General features: G+C 41.9%; 3 protein-coding genes across 3 annotated transcripts in view; all 3 read right to left on the bottom strand.

The window, feature by feature from the left end:
- The window catches only part of LOC116221132, an 85,200-nt gene extending 70,991 nt beyond the window's left edge, over window positions 1-14,209 (bottom strand). The window contains exon 1 of the mRNA XM_031570911.2: window positions 13,314-14,209. The gene's annotated coding sequence lies outside the window, so the exon portion shown is untranslated. The remainder of the gene's footprint in view (window positions 1-13,313) is intronic.
- On the bottom strand, window positions 2,574-4,502 carry LOC122133034 (glycosyltransferase family 92 protein F13G3.3-like). Its single transcript, XM_042708315.1, has one exon. It carries the CDS (start codon window positions 4,416-4,418, stop codon window positions 3,024-3,026), a length of 1,395 nt encoding a protein of 464 aa, XP_042564249.1. The 5' UTR covers window positions 4,419-4,502; the 3' UTR covers window positions 2,574-3,023.
- On the bottom strand, window positions 8,538-11,827 carry LOC105905301 (glycosyltransferase family 92 protein F13G3.3-like). Its single transcript, XM_042708118.1, has one exon. It carries the CDS (start codon window positions 11,825-11,827, stop codon window positions 10,433-10,435), a length of 1,395 nt encoding a protein of 464 aa, XP_042564052.1. The 3' UTR covers window positions 8,538-10,432.
- Window positions 14,210-14,484: the final 275 nt, after the last annotated feature.

The following is a 14,484-nucleotide window of genomic DNA, read 5'->3' as shown; positions in this document are numbered from 1 at the left end:
TAAGTGCCCTCTGATTGCGCGCTATTTTAACAAAGTATCGATACTAAAAATATGCAAAATTGTAGGCTATCGTTTTTAAAGTGAGGGTACCGCTCTAGTATCGCTACACCTTGCAACATTAGCAGATACTAGGTAGGGATATAAGTGTGTTCCATTTGTACATAACAGAGTTAGAATTATATAACTGTATTAGCCATAAATACGATTTTTTTTTAAATGTATAAGAATGAATGAGATGCTCAAATGCTTCATCTGCAGTGCATTTGAGGTAGGGAGAGCAATGTGGCAGGAGTAGTGAAGCCCTCCTGGGACGGGCTGCAAACACGGCCTGTGTCCTATGGGCCAATGACAGGCTTATCACCTGATATAGCTGCACCCATGTTGAGGTTTGCATCTGAAAGGCCCAGAACGTTCAAGGCTGCTTTTTTCCCAACCAGATAACCGCCATGGCGACGTCTTCTAACCAAGTTGAAATAAGCATTTCTCCACAGAGACGACTGTGTTCTGTTTGACTGGCTTCAAGCTATATGACACTAAATGAAAGAATAGACCAGGCACCCTGTGATTCACAGTATCTTGGTGCATATTGTGTTGTCAGATCTTACCTGGACATGTGTACTGGAGTTGCTTGACACACAGAAGGGACGCTGTATTGTTTCACCATGATCTTTATTCTTCACATCCGTTCTTTACATACAGGACTGTGGAAAGCTTTAAGCATGTTTGAAACACTGCTGTGAAGTGAGGATGCTTTCAAAATAACATGAATAGATTTTACTTGTCAATGATTCACATACAACGGGCATACAAAAGAATGTCTGAGTCTATAGTGTTAAGTTAAACTTAATTTGCGTGTTGGTTTACAGAGAAATCAGAGTAACGGACCGCCACACGTAGCACTTGGTTTGAAACAGTTGAGTTTACTGGTTTAAGGATTGAACAAGATTCAGTCGGAATGAAGAGTTCTCACAATAGCTCTGTCACCCACAACTGAGAGAAGCCGTTCTAATTTTTACATGTGAGAATAAGGGTTATAAGTCCAGTCTTCACTGATGGTACTTCCTGGGTGCCTCCAGGTATACGCCTCTCTGGGACTGCATGTTTTAGTCGTAATTTCTGGCCTGACAATTATGTTCTGTGAGTCTCCATCCTCCCTTCTTAGAGATGGTCTCCCTATCTCATCTGCGTCCTGCCCAGGCTGCCCTATGACCTTGGAATGTATGACATTGGTCATTCTAAACTTGAAAGCATGTGCTTTGAATGTTATCTTAGGCCCCTCTGTCTGAAACCTGTTTTCCAACTGCCTTTAGTTATACTGGTTAAATGGGCATACATTGTTAATAGAAATAAAATGTTAATAAATTCATACCTAAACTGAATTTATCTTACAATAGACACAGACATGTAAAAGTGAAAAAAATAACAATGTTAGAGTCCACGATTCTAATCCAAACTATCTAATTCAGCGAATTACTCATCGCAGTTCTCTAGCTGTCAGTTCTGTTTGTGCGCTCAAAAAACCTCTGGTGTTCCTACATAGTCCTGGCGCTGTAAATGGGAAACAAGCAAAGGACCGAGCCATAAGCAATTCCAGGCAATCAACACGTTGCTTCAGGAGCAAGGTTGGCAGGTTTGTAATTTGATTAGCTGTTGATCAAATATCAACAACCTTTTGCCAGAATTGTGGACTGATGAAGTTAAGACATCACAAAAAGCCTCGAACTGTACATCACATAAAGTTACTATAGTAACAACTCTCACCGTTCAATTTACTGCTTGCATTCCATTGGTATAATCATTCAAATACATCACCAGAGAACACAACCATTTTTGTCTTGGAATAAATGTCCTCTTGACATTGACAGACTCATGTAAGGGGAGCGGCCTCTCCCTCTCTGTGCTGGTGAAAAACCATGTCACCACAACCACACTAGGTCTGAACTCTGCTTTTCTGCAGTATGACAGGTCTCCACAATTAGTCTCCAGGTCATACACAGTAAGTCTTATAGCAACAGATAGCACAAATACAGTTGCACTGGCCATAGTTCACACCGGTGCCAAACCCTACTCTGTATAAACTCTATGGTCCATAGGATGTGGATTCACCTTATCTTATCTTTCTCAGGTATCTTCACCTTTATCAGGTCTGTGCAGCTTTATCATTCAATTTATACTGCACACATTGGAAAGGACATTAGCAAGGTTACGTAGTAGTTACGCATTTAACACCTCTTATCTCCTCAATAATGAGCTTTGTCATTCAGAGTACATTTAGTTACAGATGGTGGATTTGGGTCAGGAGCTTGAAAGGAGCAGTACACGTGAGTAAGACTAAATTAATGATCTGTAACTCCTAATTCATACCAAGGATTTGTTAGAATTTTTTTCCAATCACTGTTGTGTGTCACACTGCGCTGACTGGACTGTGAATGAGAAATAAATGTCCAGTGGGCGTCAACAAGAGGCCCAGGAATGTTTGGCGTCTATGACATCATACAGATAATTGTCAGTGGGCGGGTGTTACGGCCAGCCTCCCTGACTGCAACATTAAAGACAAAAGTCAAAAGGGGCTCGTGTCTAAGGGGGTTATTTATTAACAAAAGACTAGTTGCACAATCAACAACAGTAGAGATCCGTCTTGACGTTAGGAACAGGATGCGAGGCCACTCGGTACTGGCAAGATAACGCCCTCATCCACGGCAGGACATGCTTTATAAAGGCAACGGCTCCACCCCCGAACCTAGGTCGCACCTGAAACCCATTCATCAAAACAGAAAAAAGAGCAGGCTCAAACTAAACAGAACTACGCCACCCGGAGGCTAAAGAGGACTGTAACAGCGGGCAAGGGACTTCAACCTGCTGCTGTCTTCTCACCAATCAGAATAGAGAACAGTGGCTGTCTAACGTGAGCTAATAAACTGAATTTCAACCAGAGAGTGAGTAGTTAGTCAGAGATCATTGTTGACAAACAAAAAGATATACAGCGTTACCAAATGACGGTCACTGTAGGAAGCATCAGTAATTCACAACACACCTGATTCATTCAGTGCGCGATCGATACTGGGAATCAAAAGCTTCTCAAATTCCCAGAGTTTCTTGTCGACGAACAGCTGATCTTTGGAGAGTTTTCCTTGCAGTGGCCCCCTGACATGGATGATGCGGCATACATCGAACGGGACGTTAAAGACGAGTCCGAACTGCTTCAGCGTGGAGTGTACTGAAGTCTGCTCCACGCTCCGGGGGTTGATGAGCAGCTTGGTGGGGTTAAGCACGTGCTTCCTGTCAGGCTCTCGGTAGACATGCTCCAGGATGTTCACACCAGGCACACTCCTCCACTGAGGCAGACGAAATCGGCCGCTGTCATCGAACTGTGTTTTGGGGAATATGTGGTTCTCGATCTCGAATACCCCTGCATTGGGATGCTGCTGCTGTAAAGTGCCCATTAACTTCTCCAAGTTGGCATGCTTGTAAGGCATAATGATCTCATCAATGTCATTCAGCAGGAGGTACTTTGACTGGTACATGTATCTGTATATGCATTCATTCAGAGTGGTGAGCTGTCCATAATAATGAATGTCCCCATGGTGTAAGTCATATTTCCACCCAGTAGAGGGCGTTAGGAACTTGTCTATAGGCCAAGGCACAACCTCCAGCATGCCCTCTTTCCTGTAGTACTTGAGAATTTTCTCAACGTCTGGGCCACAGCTGGTGTTGTAGATGACAACCCTCTGAACCCCTATAAGCTTGTACATCTCCATGGTTTGTGCAAATTGGAGGGCATTATTGTACTCCCCAAAAATGTTAGATATGCATACAGTAAAGTTGTACTTAAACGATTCCTTGACCTCCTGGTTTTGGATTGATAAAAATGTCAATTTGGCGTATGGGTTAGCTGTTATGCTGACATGTGTGGCTTGCTGTAACGCTGGACTCATACACAACACGTCTGAAGTCACAAAAGAAAAGCCGAAGCTTTCGCTGTGCACGTCAACCTTTGCCTGTAAAAATGTGCACTGACCCAGAGGCCTATCAGCCTTAGCATCAACGTTAGCAGTAGCATCAGCGTTAGGATCAGCCTTGGAATTGGCATCAGCGTTAGCGTTAGCATCAGCCTTGGAATTGGCATCAGTGTTAGCACACAGTACACAGTAGAGCGGCTGGCGCTCCTGCCTGCAGATGATGCTGATCACCCTGATGGCCCCGCCCAGTCTGTGGTCCTTAAAGGCAGATACCATGAGGTGCCTGGAGCCTGGGATGGGGGTGATGGTGTCCGTGGGTGCCCATTGCCATGGCTGCAGTGCAGACTGTACTGAGGCTGTCTCTCTGTTCATCAGGGTTATCGTGTGCTCCCACCTCAGGATAAGTAGGATGGTCAAGGCACCGATGCCAATCAGCAGCGCCAGCTTCCTCTGCATCATGTTTGTTCAGTACGCTGGGATACAGCATCTAAAATCTGAACAGCCAAAGATGACAAAGTGACACACAAAATTACTCAAAAACACTTTTTATGTACACACACAGACAGAAACACTCCAACACCACTCACACACAGACAGAAACACACTCACACACAGACAGAAACACTCACACACAGACAGAAACACACTCACACACAGACAGAAACACACTCACACACAGACACAAACACACTCACACACAGACAGAAACACTCACACACAGACAGAAACACACTCACACACAGACAGAAACACACTCACACACAGACAGAAACACTCTCACACACAGACAGAAACACACTCACACACAGACAGAAACACACTCACACACAGACAGAAACACACTCACACACAGACAGAAACACACTCACACACAGACAGAAACACACTCACACACAGACAGAAACACACTCACACACAGACAGAAACACACTCACACACAGACAGAAACACACTCACACACAGACAGAAACACACTCACATACAGACAGAAACACACTCACACACAGACAGAAACACTCACACACAGACAGAAACACACTCACACACAGACAGAAACACACTCACACACAGACAGAAACACACTCACACATACAGACAAATTAACACATTCATAGACACGCTCATGAATTTTGTCTAATTTTAAACTAGCCGACTAGTTCATGGTTATGAAATTCGGAGGAAAAAACTACATAGTGAATAACCTGAGCAGCTAGTGGGACAGACAGGTGTGGTTATCTCCGTCAAGACCGTATAGATCATCAAAAAGAATTTGAGGATGTTCTAAAAACGGTTAAAGAAGACCTACATTCAGAATAATGAAAACCTCTTTTGTATTTATTACAAGCTTGCTGAGTTCGGTTTTCAAGGTTGCAAGCTTCCAAGGCTTCTTGGTGCGAGATTGACGAAAACTGATCAAACTTTTTGACTTGAGATACATTTATTTGGATGCTAAGCTGAGACAGGACAGGTCGCTGATGAGAGTCAGCGACAACACTAATAAGGTTATGTCCTACGTCGAATTCTTTCATAAATAACAGTGCCGGGAAGTTTATGATAAAAACTAACGAGTTGACAACTTTCTTAACACAGCCAAACATCAAGCAAGCGCAGAAGGCCAGATGACTGATAAAACATTTAAGTTTTAATATGAAACAATGTTAAACATTGGACATTTATTTTTTATTAAAAGTTTAACTTTGAACTTTTTTTTAATGCCATACTGTGCATCCTGGTCGCTTGGCACAAGGCATGAAGGGAGTTGGCACTGATAAAACACTAGCTCAGCCTCAAACAAAAGAAAACCAAATAAGAAAACCTGAAAACAAAAGAAAACCAAATAAGAAAAAAAGTAGCTTTGCAGAAGTGAAGGCTCAATCCATCAAGTATGTGTACAAAGCAAATCTCAAAGCAAAGACTGACGTGTGTGTCTGTGAACACTGACAGTGCCTGGCACAGTTTTCTCTCTTTGCCCATAATAAATGAATAAATGAATAAATGGATAAGCTTAGAGTGACTCCTTCTCAGTTCAGCAATCATGGAGTTTTTTCATGGGTTATCGGTTTCACTCCCTCATCTTCATTTCGGATAAAACAGTATTTAGGAGTGCCAGCCACCGTGGCTTCATCACATTTATGTACCCGTAGATTACGTGGCAAACACTTGCAAATGGGTTCAGGGATCAAAATCGATCTCAAAATACAGGCTATTTGGAGTTGAGATATTGGTACGCTTCAAAGGTCTTTGCCACATACATTCAGGTATGAACATTTCAGAAAAGGATTCCTAATAAGACCAGGCAGATATTTATAATTCTATTTGTGACCTGGTTATCGAGACCTTTTGTTTGAACATCCCCTCAAAGAAAGAGTGTATTTTTATCACATCACAGTAGGAGTAGAGTTCAGTTCAGAGTTAATCATGAGTTCATGGTTACACAGTGCTTCTCTCGCCTCCCAAAGCTCTTTGCATGCATGATGAGGGAACTCACCTCAGAGACGGCAAAGAAATCTCCTTTCCTGGCTCGGAGGGCGCTGGACTCCGCTGTTCCTAATGCCTTACAGCTCTGAAGAAATGGTCCTATCAAGCCAAACTAGATGATCCTTTGTTTGTGCGATACAAACGGATGCAGAGGTGTGTCACTGTGTAGAGAAGGTAAGAGAGCACGTATCTTGTTTAACAAGGTTGCCAGACCTGTTAGCATTAGAAGCCTAGCTCATTTACATTAAAAGCCTAGGAGGTGTCTTACACAGTACAAAAATATTGCCACCCTTACACTTCTGTCAGATAATGCACCACCTCTCCCAGAAAATGGTTGCAATAACAAATGGTTTGGTATTCACATGTTTATTTCTATTGTTTGCATTGGAACAACACAAAAAAGCAGAGAAGAAAAGCCAAATCTGATATTTTTCCACACCGAACCAAATTATTGGCACCTTTTCAAAATGGTAAGAAATAATTGTATTTCAAGCATTATATGCTCCTTTAATTTGTATTTAAACTCACCTGTGGGAAGTCACAGGTGCTAACAATATAGAAAATCACTCTTGCAACCAGTTAAAATGGAGAAAAGTTGACTCAACCTTTGTGTTTTGTGTCTGTGTATACCACACTGAGCATGGAGAAAAGAAAGAAGAGCAAAGATTTTGCCAAAGCTTACCTGGTGAAGCCAAAATCATTCTGGAAGAACGTCCTGTGGTCAGATGAGACCAAAGTAGAGCTTTTTGGTAAAGCAGTTTACAGAAACGAAATGAGGCCTTCACAGAAAAGAACACGGTCCCTACAGTCAAACATGGTGGAGGTTCACCAATGTTTTGGGGTTGCTTTGCTGCTTCTCAAAGAAGAAGAAGACCAAATTTATCAAATAAACTTGAAAGGAGGACGGGGGCCTATATTCACGCAAGAACAAGAGAGAGAGATCATAAACATCGTTTTGGCCAATAATGCTTTTAGGCTCAGAGAAATTCAAGCCAACATTATCGGTGACCATGCCCTTTTCAATAATGTCCATCAGGTCTCTCAGTCAACACTGGCACACATCCTAAAAAGACATCAGGTTAAAATGAAACAACTTTATTTGTACTGTATCTTCAGTTTTTCTTTTTTTTTAATGGAATTGTAACCTGTACTGGATACATAATTTTACGTTTGTCTGATATTTGCTGAGTTTACAGTGTTATGCACACTACTGAAGTAGCATGACAACTAGGACATGTTTTGTTGTGATTCTCCATGTTGACATGTTGACTGATTTGGGTATATGGAGAGAATTAAATAATCAGTCTGCAGCATTGGTCTTGTGTAGTGTTTGGTAAATGTATTGTATATTTGCACTTTCTCTGTGTACTTCACTTACACTACTCTAATCACTGAGAAGTAGAATTGCTAAAAGTGTTTTAGGTTTGCAACAGCCGTGTGTAACTGGTACAAACAGAATTCAGTCATATGCAACGTTTGTGTTTCATATGGTAACAAAATATGGTTTTGATAAATTAGTGTATAGTTTTTACAAGAGTGTTTCATTTTGCAAAGGATCTGAGGTGTTTTGCTCATTGGGTGTGTGGTTGTGCTAATTGTGTAAGGTGTTTTGATAAACAAAACAAAACGATCAAAATCGTGCTTAAGCAATCGAGAAAAACTGTAAAAGGAGCTATATGTAAGAATTTTAGGTTAAAACGTTCAACAATTACCTAGAAATAGTTTGAATAAGTGTAAAGTATTATTCATCCATTCAACCTTTGCTTCCTCAGCTATCCACAAGAGGGCGAGAGTCTATGCATTTCTGTTTGCGATTATTTTTGTTAAAGTAACACTTTGCAACAATTTGACACTTTTTGAGGTATGGTTTTATAGGTTACTAGTTTTGGTACCATCCTCAAATTCATTTTGATAGCATATGGTCATGTGAAGGACACCTCTGTCTTCCCCACTAGCCATCCAAGATATGCCTTTCTGTGTAACGGGCTGGAACCCCCTGCAAAAATGGAAGAAAAGCTTTCACACGCATGACATTGCCAGCTATACTGCCAAAAGACACCAGTTAGTGTGTTGGCAAGCTTCTATCTGTGTCAACTGGGCTGTTGGTGGTGTTTGCAAGTTTTTTGCATGCCTTTTAGGTAGTTAGCTTACTAGTTTTGGAACAGAACTCCGTATTGCTGCTTTACCACAAGCACACCAACATGTAAAGTAGCGCTTTTAGCATCTTTTTGTTTCCCTGTGTAATCAAAACCAATAACTGCACTAAAAAAGGTCATACTTGCCACCACCTCATTTCACACACACATTTTTTTCCACACAGACAAAAAAGCAAAGTCACTCACTCTCTCACACACACACACATAACCTCACTCTCTCTCAATAAACAAACAACCAAAAAAAAAAGAAACACAACGGTGTGACACAGGGTTAAGTACACTTACTACAGTAAGACACAAGCAAATGTTTAGGTTTTTATCAACTAATTTACTGAACCGTGTGTGTGTGTGTGTTTCATCAACTCCATTGCTGAACAATGCCATGATCACCAACATGTGAACCTCTAGAAAACAGAAGCCTGTCTGTTTGCCCATAGATGGGTCCAGAGTGTGTGTGTGTGTGTGTGTGTGTGTGTGTGTGTGTGTCATCTCCTTGGTGGGCTAGCCACAGTTTGAGCACGATACGTTTACAGACACACAACGCAGGTCAGGCCTGTGGAAATGTGGACACTCTCATCTAGAGGTGTACGCTCGTGTGTGCGTGCGTGCGTGCGTGCGTGCCCAAATGGACCTTTTTTTTCCCAAACTCATATCTAACTGGTTGAGGGATCAACACAACAAAAGCTGAAATGTGAGGTTGTTTATGGTAAATATTTCACCAATCATGATCCATGTGTAGTATTAAAAAACAAACAATCAAAAAAAAAAAAAAAAAACAGGCAGACTGGTTGGCATCTCCGTATAATTTTCAAATTACACTTGATATAACACTTGAGATAACACACAAGGACCAGGATTTAAGGCCGAAATATACTTCTACAACTCTGTTACTCCGTGGTCACGCAGTTGCCTCGACGGACTCGCTTTCATTCATGGTTCTCCGACAGTTGTGGGTGTTGTAAAGCATTAATACCGATGTATTGACGGAGTCGGAGGTGCACGTCAGGCCACGGAGAGGTGCTCGAAGAGGGCTCTCCGTGTCTCTGTGTGTCCGTAAACGGACGACCATAAATTGCGCTTTAGACAGAAGTTATGTAGACAAATGTGTAACAAACAGAAAAAATGTGTGTGTCATATACAGAGGGGGGTGGGGTATGGTGGGGTGGGGTAGGTTGGTGGAGGGGTGGAGGGGAAGGCTGCTAGGATCAAGGCTAACAACCATCTAACAACTAGTTAGCTAGCTAACAACAATCTAAACTATAGCTTTCCCATCACACTTTTTAAGGGTAACAATTGTTTTGTTATAAACCCATTGTGTAAAAGCCTAGAAGAAAAATACTGAGGAGCTGAATATTTTCAATTTGACATGAAAAACACAAAAGGTCCTCTCAACTCAAGTTCAGCTGTCTTACTCCAGGGAAGACTATGTAGGTGAGTTCTGATCCCAATTCTGGAAATTTTCATACCAAAATTCTGGAGACTGCGCTTTCTGGTGGCGAGATATAGTGAGTGTGACAACCAACCCCGTCCTTCCCTAAGAGACGACTTGATTTGGACAATGAAACTGAGTATTATAAACACCTAATTATTGTGGTGTGAAGTGATTAGACACACCGTTTGTATCACTGTAGCATAAGTTTAGCACCGTGATGCTTAACGTCGTGTACCTGTAGAAAGAAAAAAATGTGTTGGGCCTCCTCCATTAAATTTGTCACGCTTCGGGACTGTTACAAAGGTTTTTTTTTTTCTGGCTTGTTTGTTTTTTTGCGGCATGTGAGTCAAAACATAATATATACAGCGTTACCAAACGGCTTTGTCACCGTAGGAAGCATCAGTAATTCACAACACACCTGATTCATTCAGTGCACGATCAATACTGGGAATCAAAAGCTTCTCAAATTCCCAGAGTTTCTTGTCGACAAACAGCTGGTCTTTGGAGAGTTGTCCTTGCAGTGGCACCCTGACATGGATGATGCGGCATACATCGAATGGGACGTTAAAGACGAGTCCGAACTGCTTCAGTGTAGAGTGTACTGAAGTCTGCTCCACGCTCCGGGGGTTGATGAGCAGCTTGGTGGGGTTAAGCACGTGCTTCCTGTCCGGCTCTCGGTAGACATGCTCCAGGATGTTCACACCAGGCACACTCCTCCACCGAGGCAGGCGAAATCGGCCGCTGTCATCAAACTGCGTTTTGGGGAATATGTGGTTCTCGATCCTGAAGACCCCTGCGTTGGGATGCTGCTGCTGTAAAGTGCCCATTAACTTCTCCAGGTTGGCATGCTTGTAAGGCATAATGATCTCATCAATGTCATTCAGCAGGAGGTACTTTGACTGGTACATGTATCTGTACATGCATTCGTTCAGAGTGGTTAGCTGTCCATAATAATGAATGTCCCCATGGTGTAAGTCATATTTCCACCCAGTAGAGGGCGTTAGGAACTTGTCTATTGGCCAAGGCACAACCTCCAGCATGCCCTCTTTACTGTAGTACTTGAGAATTTTCTCTATGTCTGGTCCACAGCTGGTGTTGTAGATGACAACCCTCTGCACCCCTATAAGCTTGTACACCTCCATGGTTTGTGCAAATTGGAGGGCATTATTGTACTCCCCAAAAATGTTAGATATGCATACAGTAAAGTTGTACTTAAAGGATTCCTTGACCTCCTGGTTTTGGATTGATAAAAATGTCAAACTGGCGTATGGGTTAGCTGTTATGCTGACATGTGTGGCTTGCTGTAACGCTGGACTCATACACAACACGTCTGAAGTCACAAAAGAAAAGCCGAAGCTTTCGCTGTGCACGTCAACCTTTGCCTGTAAAAATGTGCACTGACCCAGAGGCCTATCAGCCTTAGCATCAACGTTAGCAGTAGCATCAGCGTTAGGATCAGCCTTGGAATTGGCATCAGCGTTAGCTTTAGCATCAGCCTTGGAATTGGCATCAGTGTTAGCACACAGTACACAGTAGAGCGGCTGGCGCTCCTGCCTGCAGATGATGCTGATCACCCTGATGGCCCCGCCCAGTCTGTGGTCCTTAAAGGCAGATACCATGAGGTGCCTGGAGCCTGGGATGGGGGTGATGGTGTCCGTGGGTGCCCATTGCCATGGCTGCAGTGCAGACTGTACTGAGGCTGTCTCTCTGTTCATCAGGGTTATCGTGTGCTCCCACCTCAGGATAAGTAGGATGGTCAAGGCACCGATGCCAATCAGCAGCGCCAGCTTCCTCTGCATCATGTTTGTTCAGTACGCTGGGATACAGCATCTAAAATCTGAACAGCCAAAGATGACATAGTGACACACAAAATTACTCAAAAACACTTTTATGTACACACACAGACAGAAACACTCACACACAGACAGAAACACACTCACACATACAGACAAATTAACACATTCATAGACACGCTCATGAATTTTGTCTAATTTTAAACTAGCCGACTAGTTCATGGTTATGAAATTCGGAGGAAAAAACTACATAGTGAATAACCTGAGCAGCTAGTGGGACAGACAGGTGTGGTTATCTCTCCGTCAAGACCGTATAGATCATCAAAAATAATTTGAGGATGTTCTAAAAACGGTTAAAGAAGACCTACATTCAGAATAATGAAAACCTCTTATGTATTTATTACAAGCTTGCTGAGTTTTTGACTTGAGAGAAATTTATTTTGATGCTAAGCTAAAACAGGACAGGTCGATGATGTGAGTCAGCGACGACACTAATAAGGTTATATCCTACGTCGAATTCTTTCATAAATAACAGTGCCGGGGAGGTTTATGATAAAAACTAGCGAGTTGTCAACTTTCCTAACACAGCCAAACATCAAGCAAGCGCAGAAGGCCAGCTGACTGATACAACATTTACGTTTTAATGTAGAAACAATGTTAAACATTGGACATTTCTTTTTTATTAAAAGTTTAACTTTTAACTTTTTTTAATGCCGTACTGTGCATCCTGGTCGCTTGGCACAAGGCATGAAGGGAGTTGGCACTGATAAAACACTAGCTCAGCCTCAAACAAAAGAAAACCAAATAAGAAAACCTGAAAACAAAAGAAAACCAAATAAGAAAAAAAGTAGCTTTGCAGAAGTGAAGGCTCAATCCATCAAGTATGTGTACAAAGCCAATCTCAAAGCAAAGACTGACGTGTGTGTCTGTGAACACTGACAGTGCCTGGCACAGTTTTCTCTCTTTGCCCATAATAAATAAATAAATGAATAAATGGATAAGCTTAGAGTGACTCCTTCTCAGTTCAGCAATCATGGAGTTTTTTCATGGGTTATCGGTTTCACTCCCTCATCTTCATTTCAGATAAAACAGTAAAAACAGTATTTAGGAGTGCCATCCACCGTAGCTTCATCACATTTATGTACCCGTAGATTACGTGGCAAACACTTGCAAATGGGTACAGGGATCAAAATCGGTCTCAAAATACAGGCTATTTGGAGTTGAGATATTGGTACGCTTCAAAGGTCTTTGCCACATACATTCAGGTATGAACATTTCAGAAAAGGATTCATAATAAGACCAGGCAGATATTTATAATTCTATTTGTGACCTGGTTATCGAGACTTTTTGTTTGAACATCCCCTCAAAGAAAGCGTGTATTTTTATCACATCACAGTAGGAGTAGAGTTCAGTTCAGAGTTAATCATGAGTTCATGGTTACACAGTGCTTCTCTCGCCTCCCAAAGCTCTTTACATGCATGATGAGGGAACTCACCTCAGAGACGGCAAAGAAATCTCCTTTCCTGGCTCGGAGGGCGCTGGACTCTCCCAGTTCCTAATGCCTTACAGCTCTGAAGAAATGGTCCTATCAAGCCAAACTAGATGATCCTTTGTGTGTGCGATACAAACGGATGTAGAGGTGTGTCACTGTGTAGAGAAGATAAGAGGGCACGTATCTTGTTTAACAAGGTTGCCAGACCTGTTAGCATTAGAAGCCTAGCTCATTTACATTAAAAGCCTAGGAGGTGTCTTACACAGTACAAAAATATTGCCACTCTTACACTTCTGTCAGATAATGCACCACCTCTCCCAGAAAATGGTTGCAATAACAAATGGTTTGGTATTCACATGTTTATTTCTATTGTTTGCATTGGAACAACACAAAAAAGCAGAGAAGAAAAGCCAAATCTGATATTTTTCCACACCGAACCAAATTATTGGCACCTTTTCAAAATGGTAAGAAATAATTGTATTTCAAGCATTATATGCTCCTTTAATTTGTATTTAAACTCACCTGTGGGAAGTCACAGGTGCTAACAATATAGAAAATCACTCTTGCAACCAGTTAAAATGGAGAAAAGTTGACTCAACCTTTGTGTTTTGTGTCTGTGTATACCACACTGAGCATGGAGAAAAGAAAGAAGAGCAAAGATTTTGCCAAAGCTTACCTGGTGAAGCCAAAATCATTCTTGGAGAACTTCCTGTGATCAGATGAGACCAAAGTAGAGCTTTTTGGTAAAGCAGTTTACAGAAACGAAATGAGGCCTTCACAGAAAAGAACACGGTCCCTACAGTCAAACATGGTGGAGGTTCACCAATGTTTTGGGGTTGCTTTGCTGCTTCTCAAAGAAGAAGAAGACCAAATTTATCAAATAAACTTGAAAGGAGGACGGGGGCCTATATTCACGCAAGAACAAGAGAGAGAGATCATAAACATCGTTTTGGCCAATAATGCTTTTAGGCTCAGAGAAATTCAAGCCAACATTATCGGTGACCATGCCCTTTTCAATAATGTCCATCAGGTCTCTCAGTCAACACTGGCACACATCCTAAAAAGACATCAGGTTAAAATGAAACAACTTTATTTGTACTGTATCTTCAGTTTTTCTTTTTTTTTATGGAATTGTAACCTGTACTGGATACATAATTTTACGTTTGTCTGATAT

This window comes from Clupea harengus, chromosome 7 (assembly GCF_900700415.2).
Source record: "Clupea harengus chromosome 7, Ch_v2.0.2, whole genome shotgun sequence".
NCBI classification, from domain to species: domain Eukaryota; kingdom Metazoa; phylum Chordata; class Actinopteri; order Clupeiformes; family Clupeidae; genus Clupea; species Clupea harengus.
The sequence above is the reverse complement of the archived record's forward strand: the minus strand, read 5'-3'. Positions and strand labels throughout refer to the sequence as shown.

Coding starts and splice junctions, on each gene's coding strand:
- LOC122133034 (XM_042708315.1), bottom strand. CDS start 4,418: ATGATGCAGAGGAAGCTGGCGCTGCTGATTGGCATCGGTGCCTTGACC.
- LOC105905301 (XM_042708118.1), bottom strand. CDS start 11,827: ATGATGCAGAGGAAGCTGGCGCTGCTGATTGGCATCGGTGCCTTGACC.